General features: G+C 41.5%; 1 protein-coding gene across 3 annotated transcripts; it reads right to left on the reverse strand.

The window, feature by feature from the left end:
* Positions 1-471: 471 nt before the first annotated feature.
* immt (inner membrane protein, mitochondrial (mitofilin)) lies at positions 472-15,686 on the reverse strand. 3 transcript variants are annotated; one of them, XM_051860899.1, is made up of 14 exons: positions 15,464-15,686; positions 14,406-14,479; positions 13,817-14,009; positions 13,561-13,705; positions 9,304-9,408; positions 8,646-8,741; positions 8,388-8,521; positions 8,163-8,266; positions 6,066-6,201; positions 5,842-5,971; positions 3,092-3,315; positions 2,842-2,973; positions 1,651-1,780; positions 472-1,555 (listed from the first exon to the last, which is right to left on the reverse strand). In XM_051860899.1, the coding sequence occupies exons 1-14, from the start codon at positions 15,503-15,505 to the stop codon at positions 948-950; spliced, it is 2,253 nt and encodes a 750-aa protein (XP_051716859.1). In that variant the 5' UTR covers positions 15,506-15,686; the 3' UTR covers positions 472-947. The 3 variants fall into 3 exon arrangements, with proteins under 3 accessions (XP_051716859.1, XP_051716858.1, XP_051716860.1); XM_051860898.1 differs by having other exon boundaries at positions 8,646-8,747; XM_051860900.1 differs by lacking the exon at positions 9,304-9,408 and having other exon boundaries at positions 8,646-8,747.
* Positions 15,687-15,821: the final 135 nt, after the last annotated feature.

Here is a 15,821-nt window from a genome sequence, read left to right on the forward strand (position 1 = left end):
CTTGTGGCAGTTAACAAACAGCGTTGCATTACCGCACACGCCCCCTTCTGGACTGGAGTGTGGATCGCCCTTGACTGACTGTATGCACCGAACCGTGATGTCTGTACCGTATGGGACGAATACAAGTACCGTTACACCCCTAAAATATATACAGACCTAACTGTATGTGAAAGGAAAAGGCAAAAAAAAAATAAACCAGACACTTTTTGCTGCCGTGCCTTTAAGATTTCTTTGGATACAGTGTATTTGTGAATTGTTTGCTGTCAGTTCCAATATGGCGTGTGCATCTCCATCCTTCAATAACAGCCTCATTTCATCAAGTCTTCAGAAACAGATTCACAACACAATCTGTGCCGCTCAAACTGTTATGAATCTGGCTCCTTGTTTAAAAAAGAAGAAAATCAAAATGAACCCCTAAACCAGATCTGACAGTTAAAGTAAAACTCAGACATGCAAATAACTGAAATGCCATTCTTGTCAACAACCATGATTTATTGATCTCCAATAGTGAATGAGAGCAGGGCTGATTATTCTTAACAGTCTGGGTTAATAGACAACTTTGAAACTGAAGCGTTACATGTGCATTGTGAAACGGTGAACAGGTTAGCGTCCTGCTGCCATCAGAGGTTTTGACCCGGAGGCCCTTCAACCTGATCCTGAACAGTGAGATGTGCAGCATATACACTGAGGAGTGCCACTGCCAAGATCAACAAAACCCTTGAGATGTGTTTTTCCGCATACGAGGTACACTTACTGGATGGTAGGCCACTTAAGAATTGTTTTAAGGGCAGAAACTTCCTGCGAAAGTGCTTCGGACAGATAAGAAAACAAATTTTTGGCTAGCACACAATCTATTTATAAATTAAATCAGCTGAGCGGAAGGTTCAGTTAACAGCGGGCAAATGACACTCCTCGTAATTTACATAATCTCCACAGAGTGGGCGTGGCTAAGGGGCCTGTGTGGTGCCCAACCCTACGGCGTTAGCATACGCCGATAGCAGGCTAATCACCTGCTTGGTTTCTAAGGTTAGCCGGGCTTCTTTAAGCCAGTCCTGCGCCACACGCTGCGACTCGCCGCGAAGCTGGTTGATTAGCTTCGCGGCTAGTTCCAGGTCGCCGCGCTCGATGCTGTAAGTCGCGTAGGCGAGCAGCTTGAACGTGTCGAGATCTTCAGGTGCTAGTTTAGCAGGTGGCGCTTCTTGCTCCCTCTCAAACAAAAGGACGGACTGTAGGTAGGACAGGAAGTACTGGTAAAGGCTGTTGCGGGTCTCGTCGATGAGTGCCACGCGTCGCGCGAGCCGGCGGATGTCGTAGAAACGTGCGCGAAGGGAAGCTTCGCTGTAGATCCCTCGGCTGAGAGACTCTTCGGGAATGGCGGTGGCCAATGCCTGCGCGAACTCGTTCTCCGCACAGCTCTCTTTAATGGCACGCACAGCGCCCTCTAGAGGCTCGGTGGGGGAATCGGCACCTGCTGAGTTGAGCGTGTAGTTCAGAGCCTCTACAGAAAGCCACAACTGGTGAGCCTTACGGGCCTCTTCCTCAGCAGTCACATGACCTTGGAGACAGAGCCATATTTTATAAGTGAAACATCAATCGAAGGTCAAACAGAAGATTAAAATATGCCTCAGCCGAATGTGGTTGAAGACTCACTGTCGATGGCCTCTTCGATGCCCTTCAGGCGGGCGTAAGCGGCGTTCATGTCCAGAGTGAAGGTGTCCAGCTGTTCTTGAGTCAGTCTGCGGTAATGAGTTTCCTGCTCCATCATCTTACTGGTCAGGATCTACAAACAAAGACACTTATTTAGATACTAATATAGACTGTTCTCAAGCTGTTTTATTGACGCCTTTCTGCAGTTGAAACACTGATTGATCGATTACATGAGACATGATTCATTTCAGTAAGTTGGTTTGAATCTTTCAACATTCCTTCTGATGTTCATTCATGTTTATTTCATGCTGTAAATAGTAGTAAAGAGGAAGAGATGATCAGTTCACGACAACAACAAAGATCTGTCACGCCACATTTAAGAGCGCCGAAATGGTATTTGTTTACATTTCGCAATAAAACACAAAATCTGAAAACTGAGACAAAAGTAACAAAGCTTACTGCGATTACTGGATGGGAGGTGCAATAAATAATGTTTAGTTAAGTTTTGTTCACGCATCAACTGAAAACAGCACAGATGTACCCAGATTTTCACTGGTAATGTCGCTCACTTCCTTTTCACAACATTACAGGTGCAAAGAAAATAACACATGGATAAAAATCTTAAGAGTTCATGTATTTTGCCACAAAAAAATACACCAAACGTCACTACAAAAACAAAAGAATTTGAACCCACTGCTGTGGAAATACGTGGCAATAATGGACATCACACTGAGAGTAAGGCGAGATGACTGACAAGACCATGGCGGAGGATTCATGCGCAACAAAGCCTAAAGCGTCTGACAAATGTCTTATCTTGTTCACACATCAACTGAAAACAGCACAGACTAAAAGAATGATTCTTGGGATTTAAGAATCGATATCGGTTGATGAAATGAGAATCGATTAAAATCGAGAAATCAACCCTAGTGTTCACACAGCTGACATGTTTAGTCGTTGTAGCTCCAAAACTGTATTGGCTGCATCACCACTTTTAACGCTGCCGTGTGTAGCTTCTGCACTACTAGCAGCACCAAATGGAACGGTAAATGTTTCAAAAATCAGTCCCCAGCACTCCCCATCTGCCACTGGTCAGTCAAACAGGTAGCCCCATCTCCTTAAGAACTCCTTTAATCATTAAATTCTTTCATGAATGACATGTAGATGTGAGTCCACATGGACAGGCAGTGTTGGTACCTCCTGTGCCTCCTCGCGCAGCTCCTGTTCCTGAACCTTCAGCACGTCCCGCAGGTGATCTGTGTGAGCAGCAGCCTGACGGCGCAGCTGTGTCCTCATCTCAGCCTCCATCACCTCACGCATCTCCTGAACCTGACACACACACAAACCTTCAAACTTCTACAAAGACTATCACAAAGTTGAAATTCCTAAATATTCATGGTCAAATAATAAGCAACTTTAGGGCTGGTGAGGTTGATGAAGCACAGACCTTCTTCTCCTGCTCGAGTCTCATGTCCTCGCGGCTGTGCTCCAGGGCAGAAACCACGGCTTTCTCCAGCGCTTTCCGATCCTCCAGCTTCTGCTGCTCCAGAGCCGTCTCGATGTGGATCTGCTCCCTCACCCGCTGCTCCGCCAGCTCGCGGTTCAGCTGGTCAATGCGCCGGTGCGCGTGAGCGATCAGAGAGTTCAGATCATCTACGCTCAGCTTTCCCGCTGAGAAACACAACAGAGCATTGCTGTAATTAGAGTCGATCGGACTTTCTTCTATGGTGTTTTTGCATTCAAAAACAGACGCAACACAAAGGAGCGTACAGGGATCTTGAGATGAACTTTAACTTGACATAAGCTACACTCAAAACTGATGACATCTTTGTGTGAAATCTTTTGTTTGAAGTGTGTTTATGCTATCTTTCATTAAAATAAATGTCACTTGCTTCAGTGTTTTAATGACATTAAGCATGTCTTGTTTTATGACTGTAAAGTGTCCAAATACTTCTTTGAGGTCAATGACTGTAGAAGTGTTAGTCCAGAATGATTTAAATAATTAAATTGCTATAGTAAAATGTGTGGTTCAACAAAAGCCATAAGGAATGCAAATCTAAAGGCAAACAAGGCTCAAAAACACATCTGAATTGATGGCCTTAAATTAGGGACATCATTAAAATACTCTCTGCTCAGGTGTTATAAGAGCCCAGGTTGCTCTGATAGTGGCCTTCAGCTCTTCTGCATTGTTGGGTCTGGCATATCGCATCTTCCTCTTCACAATACCCCATAGATTTTCTATGGGGTTAAGGTCAGGCGAGTTTACTGGCCAATTAAGAACAGAGATACCATGGTCCTTAAACCAGGTACTGGTAGCTTTGGCACTGTGTGCAGGTGCCAAGTCCTGTTGGAAAATGAAATCTGCATGTCCATAAAGTTGGTCAGCAGCAGGAAGCATGAAGTGCTCCAAAACTTCCTGGTATATGGCTGCGTTGACCTTGGACCTCAGAAAACACAGTGGACCAACACCAGCAGATGACATGGCAACCCAAACCATCACTGACTGTGGAAACTTTACACTGGACCTCAAGCAACGTGGATTGTGTGCCTCTCCTCTCTTCCTCCAGACTCTGGGACCCTGATTTCCTAAGGAAATGCAAAATTTACTTTCATTGGAGAACATAACTTTGGACCACTCAGCAGCAGTCCAGTCCTTTTTGTCTTTAGCCCAGGCGAGACGCTTCTGACGCTGTCTGTTGTTCAAGAGTGGCTTGACACAAGGAATGCGACAGCTGAAACCCATGTCTTGCATACGTCTGTGCGTAGTGGTTCTTGAAGCACTGACTCCAGCTGCAGTCCACTCTTTGTGAATCTCCCCCACATTTTTGAATGAGTTTTGTTTCACAATCCTTTCCAGGGTGCGGTTATCCCTATTGCTTGTACACTTTTTTCTACCGCATCTTTTCCTTCCCTTCGCCTCTCTATTAATGTGCTTGGACACAGAGCTCTGTGAACAGCCAGCCTCTTTTGCAATGACCTTTTGTGTCTTGCCCTCCTTGTGCAAGGTGTCAATGGTCGTCTTTTGGACAACTGTCAAGTCAGCGGTCTTCCCCATGATTGTGTAGCCTACAGAACTAGACTGAGAGACCATTTAAAGGCCTTTGCAGGTGTTTTGAGTTAATTAGCTGAATACTTCTTTGAGGTCAATGACTGTAGAAGTGTTAGTCCAGAATGATTTAAATAATTAAATTGCTATAGTAAAATGTGTGGTTCAACAAAAGCCATAAGGAATGCAAATCTAAAGGCAAACAAGGCTCAAAAACACATCTGAATTGATGGCCTTAAATTAGGGACATCATTAAAATACTCTTCACAATTAATTTTTATACTTTTTTATTGGTAATTACCATGTTCGGGTCCTATTTAAGGAAAGAAAACCCAATTATTGGGTGTGATTATCATTGGAAGGTTTTTATGAATGCTGTCATTTCACTAATAAGCTTTGAATAGAATTCAATTTCACCTTACAAAGACTTTTCATAACCGTCCCAACTGGATTTAATTTATTTCATGAATAATGCTATAATACTTTACAATAAGGCCTCATTTGTTAACATTAGTAGTCAATGACCCTGTTCACGCCTGGTGTTAAGATGTGTTTTGGTCAATCTGATCACAAATATACGAGTGAGACATACTGTTTACTGTCTCTTTTGTCCACTTTAAATCCTGATTTCTTCTGTGCGTGGGTAAATGTATGGGTTTTTTCAGATCTTTCGATCTAATGGATGAAATAAGCTCACGCAATTTACATATGAACGTGCCAGGAGACGACGGAAAAACACGGAGAGCATCGGCTTTCATTTCTGCTCTGACAGCCTCAAGACCGGCCGAACGCTGTGAGTGTGAGTCTGTGAGAACATTGTGCTTGGTACGTTTTTCATCTTCAAATCAGACTTGGGTCTTCAGCCGACAAAGTTTAAATCCCGTCTGGCTAGAGCGCTTCCGATAATGTTTACGCATTAGGTCAGTAGACGGAGAGTAGGTGTCTTTTGAACACATTCGACCACATGAGCGTCTACACTACAAAAGTAGTGCGTTTTCAACTACCTCTGGAAGTGGTCAAAAGTGGACAAACACAAAACGTTTTACACCCCGTTTACACCTCTATTTAGTGTTGTCTACTTGTGACCAGTCAACCAGAATGCACCTAAACACCAGGTGTAAACAGGGTCATAGGTGTGTGTGAGATCTTACACAGTCCCTTCCAGTTGGCCTGTATTTCAGGTGTGATGTTGGCAAGTTCCTGCTGGAACTGAGCTTTGGCTTCATTCACCAGCTCACTGTACTGAGACACGACCTTCGCCTCTGACTGCGCCGTCTGCACCTGCATGAAGATAAATGGATTACAGGCTCAATTCTCATTTATATGTACAGAGTTTCTCCAAAGCACATTAGCATGGTCAGATTAAGATGCTTACCTTGGTCACTACTTTGTCCAGATCCACAATCATGCTGTGCAAGTTCTCCTCAGCGGCCAGGATCTGGGGTCTCGCCGCGTCAATCTTGGCTTGTTTTGCTCTGTTGATCACTTCACGAAGCTTTTCAAGCTCTCCTCTGAATATACACAAAACAAAAATCAACAAAAAGAGTACGATTAACCCTTTCTGTGCAAGGCTGAGCGCAGGGATGGACAGTATTTATGATACATGTATTTCAAATACAAAATAGTATTTTGCAATTTGTATTTGATAGGGTTGATGAAAATGGCTTTGTATTTTGTATCAAAATCCTTTAGTGTTTTGTAGTTTTAAAATACTGTAAAATACTCTGTAAGAAGTCTACATGATGACGTCATAAAAATGCAGCCTCTGATTGGTGCTTACTCAGTGGTTTGCCCAGACTTGTTGAGATTAGAACAGGTGTTTGTTTTAGTAGCCTAAGCTAAATAGTTTACCAATATACATAATGTTCTTGAAAACTATTATACCGAGCAACAGCCCCCCTATATTTATGATTAACAATCAAATGATTCATTAGTTAGAAACTAGTAGCTATGAACACAGGTGCCATCAGTTGTCTTCTTATGAATGACTTGTTTGTCATTGAGTCAGTGTTGCTGAGGCAAAGTAGGCCCTTCATTACCAAACACCAAGTAACTAAATTAGGATACAATTATGAGTCATTCGCAAACATTAAACTGTTGGTTACTTTAAAACTAACCTTCATCTGGGAGATCACAGGGATATGTGAATATTTGATCTGTTAAAGACACAATATGTAAATTTTCGCCACTAGAGGTCGCTTATTCAGTCGCTTATCCTCGATTTTGTGGAATCATGGGATGTGTTGTTTTCACGTCTACAGCCAGTGGAAAAGAATCGGGCAGAAATCATGTTCATGGATGAGATTATTAACGTCACTGTAGTATGAAGCAGAGCAGGGCGAGTGATGTTGGAGCTGAACGAGACTGATGGAGTGATTGCTAATGAGAGACGAGCGCGACACACGTCTCCAGAGCAGCGGAACTTTTATTATGCCACGGTCGCCACTTCCGCTTTTTTTGGTCTAGCGTATGTGGGGTAAAGCGGTGCTGTTTATCATATTAGATACATTTGAGTGTTGAAAGTTGTAATAGTGCTACTCTGTGCGTTCGCTTGGCGGCTGCTATGAGACACTTGTTACACACTTCAGTAAGCTAGATCGATGTTAGTCATGGTAAAACATGGTACTCGCGGTAAATCAAGAAAACGTGATTTAAACAAGAAGCTATATAACATGATTAGTTTTCAGTCGATGAATGAATCCAAACAGTTCCTCATCTGTCTAATAAAGCATATAATCTGTTTTTTTAGACAGATGAGGAATATAATGCGTCTTTCCATAGTTTCTATAAAATAAAACCGGAAATCAAGTATAACGCGGGTATGATGTCATTGATAGGCGACGCACGGACACAGCCCGTGTCCTGTTAAAATTGCATATTTCTCTGGATTTATACATTCTTGGAAACATTTGGGATAATGTAAGTACACAAGTCAACAAAATATATAACACTGTTCTAGTGGTTTTGGATATTTTAATCCAAAAATCCTACTGTACATATTATAACTTTAACTGGTTGCATATGTCAGATTTATTGCACGATTTGGGCAGAGAAAAGCTGTTGCTATCAAACATTGTTTATTTAATCAGTGTAATGGTGAAAGGATCAAATAGGCCAATTGATGGAAGGTTTGCGAATAAATTTCATGCTCCCTTGTAAAAGTATTTTTAAAATACAAAACTACAGTAGTTTATTTTGATACATGGTGTGGCTGCTGTATTTTGTAGTTTATTTTAATACACTTAAAATTAAGGTATTTGTTATTTTATTTTAAAAATACATTTGGATGTATTTTTGCCCAACCCTGGCTGAGCGTATATTCCATTTAACATATTTTCATTGAATTTCCAGCAATAATAACTAGACTGTAATGTATACCATGTGACATTAACATGACATAAAAGCTCTTATAGTGTGAAGCAAGGCTTCATTCATCTCTCTGTGTAATGAATCGGTCAGAAGCAGGCCTCACTTGGCTTTCAGCAGGGCGTCTCCAGCCTCGTCCACGGCTCTGGTCCTCTCGCTCAGAGCCTCGTTCAGAGCTTTCCATTGAGCCGACTTCTCATCCGGAGGAGTCTGAACACAAACACACACACAGGAGCGTGTTATAAACAGCAGAAAACAGCCTGCTCTGCTGTGCTCGGTCAGATGGCTCAGTCTGTTACGACTGTGTGTGTGTGTGTGTGTGTGTGTGTACCTGTGAGTCCATGGCTTCTTTGAGTTTGTCAGTGTGTGCAGTGATGGCGGTCAGTGCAACCTCCTGGGCTCCGATGGCCTGCAGGGTGATCTTAGCGGAGCTGCCCAGAGTCTCCTCCAGTCCAGCAGTCAGAGCTTAATTTGGAATAATATTTCACAATATTACTGTATTTTTTATCTAAATAAATGCAGACTTGTTGAGCATAAGATATGTCTTTCAAAAACATGAAAAAAACTGGTTGATGTGTGTCAGACTCACCTGCCAGCGCATCCTGCTCTGCCTTATCCTGCTGCGCCAGTCGGGCGCTCACTTCCTCCGCGGGCCTCTCCGTCAGCGCCGGCTCATGATGACGCTCTTCAGCTACACACACAAACACAAAACACACTGAGACATTACAGCGCCGGGGGGAAGAAAATCATATTTGCAGTCTGCAGTATGAACCGAAAATACGACGACAACAACAACAAAAAAAGTGGGTGATGTGAAATAATGAAAGACAATAAATACATCTTTGTAGTGTGCTGTCATCAATGGCTGCATGCACGCACACACACACACACACACACACACACACACACACATCTGCTCTGTGAACAAATTACTCCGTTCAGATGCTCAGTTCTCATCAGACATTCAAGCACATTTGACACACAAAAAAAGAGGACACACATTTGTTAGTTATTGGGAAAGAACTCTGTTAGCACAATATGTTAGTAAAGAACTGAAGAAAAACACAATGAACAGAAGATGTTAGCATGAATGGATGGAAAGGGATCCAGAAGGTGTGACGTTTGAACAGAGAGATGATGAGAACATGCAGAGACACTGATCTGCCCAGCAACTGATCAGATGAAGACAAACAGGTCGTGGATCAGTTGTTGGAAGCAGAAGGCTGTGTGAGTGATCCGGTGCTGACCTGCCGCCGCGTGGCCCGCTGGGCTTTCGTCACTCGTACCCGGCGCGGGCACAGAGGGCACATCGCTGATAGCCGAAATAATGTGAGCTGCCTCTGCTGAGGCTTCTGCAACAACAGTAGGACTCCATGAGAAAGAGAGATCACAGTTCAGCAACGGTAAACGACTGCCTGCGATCCTTTGTAGGCTCTGGATATGATTAGACGTTCAGCTGACGTGTGTATGTGCTTCAACACTCAAATGACTCCCCCTGCATCCCAATATGCATACTGCCCTACTATATAGTAGGTGAAAAACAGTACGTGAATTGATTAGTATGTGATTGTATTCATAAAACAGTAGATGAAAAGTACCTGGATGATAGTCATTAGTCTTAAATACAAACCCGATTCCAAAAAAGTTGGGACACTGTACAAATTGTGAATAAAAAAAGAAATGCAAGTTTCAAATTTCAGTATTTTATTCAGAATACAACATAGATGACATATCAAATGTTTAAACTGAGAAAATGTATCATTTTAAGGGAAAAATAAGTTGATTTTAAATTTCATGGCATCAACACATCTCAAAAAAGTTGGGACAAGGCCATGTTTACCACTGTGTGGCATCCCCTCTTCTTTTTATAACAGTCTGCAAACGTCTGGGGACTGAGGAGACAAGTTGCTCAAGTTTAGGAATAGGAATGTTGTCCCATTCTTGTCTAATACAGGCTTCTAGTTGCTCAACTGTCTTAGATCTTCTTTGTCGCATCTTCCTCTTTATGATGCGCCAAATGTTTTCTATGGGTGAAAGATCTGGACTGCAGGCTGGCCATTTCAGTACCCAGATCCTTCTTCTACGCAGCCATGATGTTGTAATTGATGCAGTATGTGGTCCTGCATTGTCATGTTGGAAAATGCAAGGTCTTCCCTGAAAGAGACGACGTCTGGATGGGAGCATATGTTGTTCTAGAACTTGGATATACCTTTCAGCATTGATGGTGCCTTTCCAGATGTGTAAGCTGCCCATGCCACACGCACTCATGCAAGCCCATACCATCAGAGATGCAGGCTTCTGAACTGAGCGCTGATAACAACTTGGGTTGTCCTTGTCCTCTTTAGTCCGGATGACATGGCGTCCCAGTTTTCCAAAAAGAAATTTTGATTTGTCTGACCACAGAACAGTTTTCCATTTTAAATGAGCCTTGGCCCAGAGAAAACGCCTGCGCTTCTGGATCATGTTTAGATATGGCTTCTTTTTTGACCTATAGAGTTTTAGCCGGCAACGGCGAATGGCACGGTGGATTGTGTTCACCGACAATGTTTTCTGGAAGTATTCCTGAGCCCATGTTGTGATTTCCATTACAGTAGCATTCCTGTATGTGATGCAGTGCCGTCTAAGGGCCCGAAGATCACGGGCATCCAGTATGGTTTTCCGGCCTTGACCCTTACGCACAGAGATTGTTCCAGATTCTCTGAATCTTTGGATGATATTATGCACTGTAGATGATGATAACTTCAAACTCTTTGCAATTTTTCTCTGAGAAACTCCTTTCTGATATTGCTCCACTATTTTTCGCCGCAGCATTGGGGGAATTGGTGATCCTCTGCCCATCTTGACTTCTGAGAGACACTGCCACTCTGAGAGGCTCTTTTTATACCCAATCATGTTGTCAATTGACCTGATAAGTTGCAAATTGGTCCTCCAGCTGTTCTTTATATGTTCATTTAACTTTTCCAGCCTCTTATTGCTACCTGTCCCAACTTTTTTGGATTGTGTAGCTCTCATGAAATCCAAAATGAGCCAATATTTGGCATGACATTTCAAAATGTCTCACTTTCAACATTTGATATGTTATCTATATTCTATTGTGAATAAAATATAAGTTTATGAGATTTGTAAATTATTGCATTCCTTTTTTATTCACAATTTGTACAGTGTCCCAACTTTTTTGGAATCAGGTTTGTATTTTATTTTGGTGTGAATAGATCTTTGTCCTAATATTACAGTCATTAGCTGTGAATTTAACTTGTGCACAAAATTGGAATATGGCATAAAATATTTGTGAATAAAGCGGCGTTTCCATCACGTGTTCATGAGGACAAAATCGTCACTTCCTGGTGCAAAATATCAGTAATAAAACTGTAAGTTGCTTCAATCAGACTCTTTTTATTGTGCGATTGGTCCGCTGGTTAGTGCAGTTATCCAATCACAGCCTCTGCTGAGGCAAAGTCACATGAGTTTATGAGGGATTTTTTCAGTTTCCATCGTAGTTTATGTGCATGTAAAAAATGTATCCGTCTCAATTGAGCGCATATGTTTTTATGCACATTTTCAGAATTTATGCACATCTTGGCGTTTCCATCCAGTGTTTTTCCCAAAATGAACATGAAAACAGGTGGATGGAAGCATAGCTACTGAAATCAAACAGAACCCGGAGCTGCGTCCTAAATCACATACTGTAGGTACTACATTTAAAGAGGAACAAACTTTATGACCGTTAAAAAGTATGTTCTATATAGTATGAATAATCCAGATGTTGTCAATGTAATGTGACCTAAAGTGTCATTTGTACCTACAGTATGTGATTTAGGACGCAGCTCCAGTGTTTGTTTGGCTTCATTGATTGCAATATTATGACAAAGATCTATTCACAACAAAAGCAAATATTTAAGCAATCAAGACTAATGACAGATCAGATTTTAAATCATCGGCAGTGGCTGAGAACCACATCCTGTTGTGTGTTTGTTCTGAAATAAACAGTGTGAAATAATGCTTATTTTCATCTCATTTGCAGTTACTTATGAAACGAATGTATTAATATGTACACATTGGTATTATATGGAAAACCCGTATCGGCGGACCACACAACAACACTTCAAAATCAAAACAATGTATTATGACGGACACCAGGAAAAAGGTTTTATCTAAAGTCATTCTCTCCCTCCTCATCTGGAGGAAAAATAAAAAAAAACTATGACCAATAAGACATGAGGTTTTATGTCCAGAAACAAGCAGAAAGCTGTCAATGCATCAACATAAACATGTAAATCCAAAATAATAACAACAAACAAAAGGAACAAAATCAAGCGATATGAAAATCATCTGCTAACAATATGAGAAAGTGTTCGATATCTATTTATACTATACAGATCTAGAAACAGCTGAACTATACCACAATTCATTATAATTCTATATCACACTGTCACACAATCAAGTGAAATCTGAATTATGTAAAATGGCCACATTGCCTCAATAAAGACCAACAACTAAAACATTAATTTCTCATATAATGGCGTCCTGATAAGGCTGATAAGAGACCATTCTTAATTAACCTGCTCTGTCTTTGTGGTAAAGTCAAGCACACACTGTCAGACTAACCTTTCACCTACTAAACTTTTAGGAATGTCATGCCATGATGATCATTAAAATAACCTCATGTATCATACACAGATCTGTGAGCCTTAAAGGGTTAGTTCACCCAAAAATGAAAATTCTGTCATTTATTACTCACCCTCATGTCGTTCCACACCCGTAAGACCTTCGTTCATCTTCAGAACACAAATTAAGATATTTTTGATAAAATCCGAGAGGTATATGATCCAGAAAGGCACTAAAGACATCGTTAAAACAGTCATGTGACTGCAGTGGTTCAACCTTAATGTTATGAAGAGACGAGAATACTTTTTGTGCGCCAAAACAAAAATAACAACTTTATTCAACAATATCTTCTCTTCTGTGTCATTCGCATATGCTGTTTACGTGCAGCGCTTCCAGGTTCTACGTCAGAACGCCGACTCATTATTGGCCGGCTCCTGCGTCAGCATCACACACATGAGTCACGTGATCAGCCAATACTGAGCCGGCATTCGGACGTAAACACAGAAGCCTTCACTGTGCTCACCTGCGTAAGGATAATGACAGGGAAGAGAAGAGATTGTTGAATAAAGTTATTTTTGTTTTGTTTTTGCGCACAAAAAGTATTCTCGTCTCTTCATAACATTAAGGTTGAACCACTGCAGTCACATGACTGTTTTGTCTTTAGTAGCTTTCTGGACAAGTGTTGGTTATATTGCTGTCCATAGATACCTCTTGGATTTCATCAAAAATATTTTAATTTGTGTTCTGAAGATGAACGAAGGTCTTACAGGTGTGGAACGACATGAGGGTGAGGAATTAATGACAGAAATTACATTTTTGGATGAACTAACCCTTGAAGCTGTTACACATCTGAGATCTGCTAGTGTTTGAATGTGTGTAAGTGTGTGAGTCTCGCTCACCCTGGAGTGTCTGTGCTGGCGCTTCCTCTACAGCCGGCGGAGCTTCCACAGGTGCTGGATCAGACTTCTTGGCTTTAGCTTTGGGCTGCTTGGACTCCTTCGTTGTTTCTGGCAATGAGGAGATCTGCAGGGGTTCGATCTTTCCCTGTTAAGAGAAAAATCTCAGTTGATCACTGATGGTTTACATCCATACGACAGAAGCACAGACTGTCTCTGGTCTCAGAACAGGCAAAGTGAAAGTGAAAGTGACTCTCACCGGTTTCTTCTGTAAAGGGACGGGTGGAGGAGGCGGCGGCCCAAGCACCATCTCAAACACCTGATCAGAGTAAGGAACGCTCTTCTCTACATTTGCTCGAAACTTCGGATCCCACTTGGCATAAAGGATCGTACCGCCAACACCGCCGCCGACCGTCAAAAGACTAGCAGCCACTATTTTCCCAGCAGAAGATCTGTGGTACAAAAAGTCTGATTTGAGATGCAGACCAAGGTAAAACTTGTAGGTTCTTATACCAATAAAGAAAATGACACATTCAGTCCTGATTCGCTTAGCACTCACACTGTCATTTTAACACCAAACCTAAAGATACAGAATAAAAGTCATCCTGAGCATTCTGTGCTTTTTAGGGTCGCATCTTGTGACATCACATCCTGTTTTAGGTCCGTGTTGCGTTCATATTTCAGTCAATCCGCATCAGAGTTCGTTTTAATCAAACCAAGTGTGAACACAGCCTAACATTAATTTCAAAGATGTCTAAAGCACTATATGTTAAAATAACCCAATGTTTTAAAATAAATAAGTCAGTAATATCGTTGCAAGCGTGTGTGTTTAAGGTTTGTTGTCGTACCCAGAGTCTCCAGCTGTGGTGTATCTGCGGCAGTGCTGTAATGGATGGGCCGACGCTTTACCACACACACACTGCTGTGGAGAAACAGACAAACAAATCATCATTACATAATAAACTACAATATTAAATATTTAAGTAATAGCTTCCTTCTACACTGAGCACAACCACTGTTTTACATTCATTAATAACAAATAGCCACTCATTTCAGATTTAAATGCTGTTCAGTTAAAGGTTTCCATTCATTTTTGTTTATATATATATATATATATATATATTTATTATCAGACATTCAGTAAAACGCAATAAACAACAATGAATGAATGAACAGCCAACACTAAACATTAGTTTCTATTTCTTCAGTGAATGTCTATAGTAAGACGATTAAAAGTTTATCAGCCTCTTTCAATAGCATCGATTATTAATTAGGCTCATTTACATAAAAGCGCCATGTGAACATGACGACAGCGTTTGTGTGGGAAACTTTCTGAAGTTTTCACTGACAAGGTCACGTCCTTCTATTGGACAAAACCAGTTCAAGGTCTGTACCGAGTATAAATCTACGATTAAAACGCTTTAAATGAATATGATGCTAGTAAAATACTCTTAAATGTAAATAAAGGTGAATACATGTTGTAAAACTAAAGATTTTCAGACATCTGTTAGCTATCCGTGTGACAGAAAATATGAATCATACAAATCCCGCCCTTATTTACGCCTGTGTACATTCTGGGTTTTTATTGGTGGAGTGCGGCGTCACTCACTGAACTGTGCGCTTTCATTGGTTCCGCGGATCTGCCTATCATACTGTAAACGCCTTTTCGACCTCACGTTACGTCGTTGACGTACAACAGCATTCTATACCGGTGCGCTAGCTAAACTGCAAATAACAAACCTCAACTAATACAATCATCAGCTCATTGAGAAGGGTAGTTTAATATATTCACAGGTTAATTAAATAAATGCTCTAAGGGTCGCTATTATCCGTAATTTAAGGACACGCGTAAGAGACATCGGGCCTCGCTGTGGGTCACTGAATGACCGCTCGAGTATAAACTCACCCGCGCTGCTGCACGCGCCCCTTTCCAACACACGCGCAGCATGATTCTGAGGCTTGGACTGAAGAGCAGAAATATGCCACCGGCTTCAGCAAAACATTATAAATGTGATCAACCTCGACAGCAACTTCGCCTCAGCACACTGTAGATTAGCTCCAGCACTGCTGCGCGTAGTGACAGAGCAACGCATGCGCAGTAGGCACACCCAACGCGAACATACGTCACGAGTTCACAGAAAAGAAATATTCAAAATCATTGATTTGCTTCTTATGCAATTATACTCATTTTTCCATTAAATACACGATTATAGAACGCATGGAGCTTTCGTCGAGACTGCTGAGGTAGAGAGGAAACACTTTAT

Source organism: Ctenopharyngodon idella, chromosome 14 (assembly GCF_019924925.1).
Source record: "Ctenopharyngodon idella isolate HZGC_01 chromosome 14, HZGC01, whole genome shotgun sequence".
In the NCBI taxonomy this organism is placed as follows: domain Eukaryota; kingdom Metazoa; phylum Chordata; class Actinopteri; order Cypriniformes; family Xenocyprididae; genus Ctenopharyngodon; species Ctenopharyngodon idella.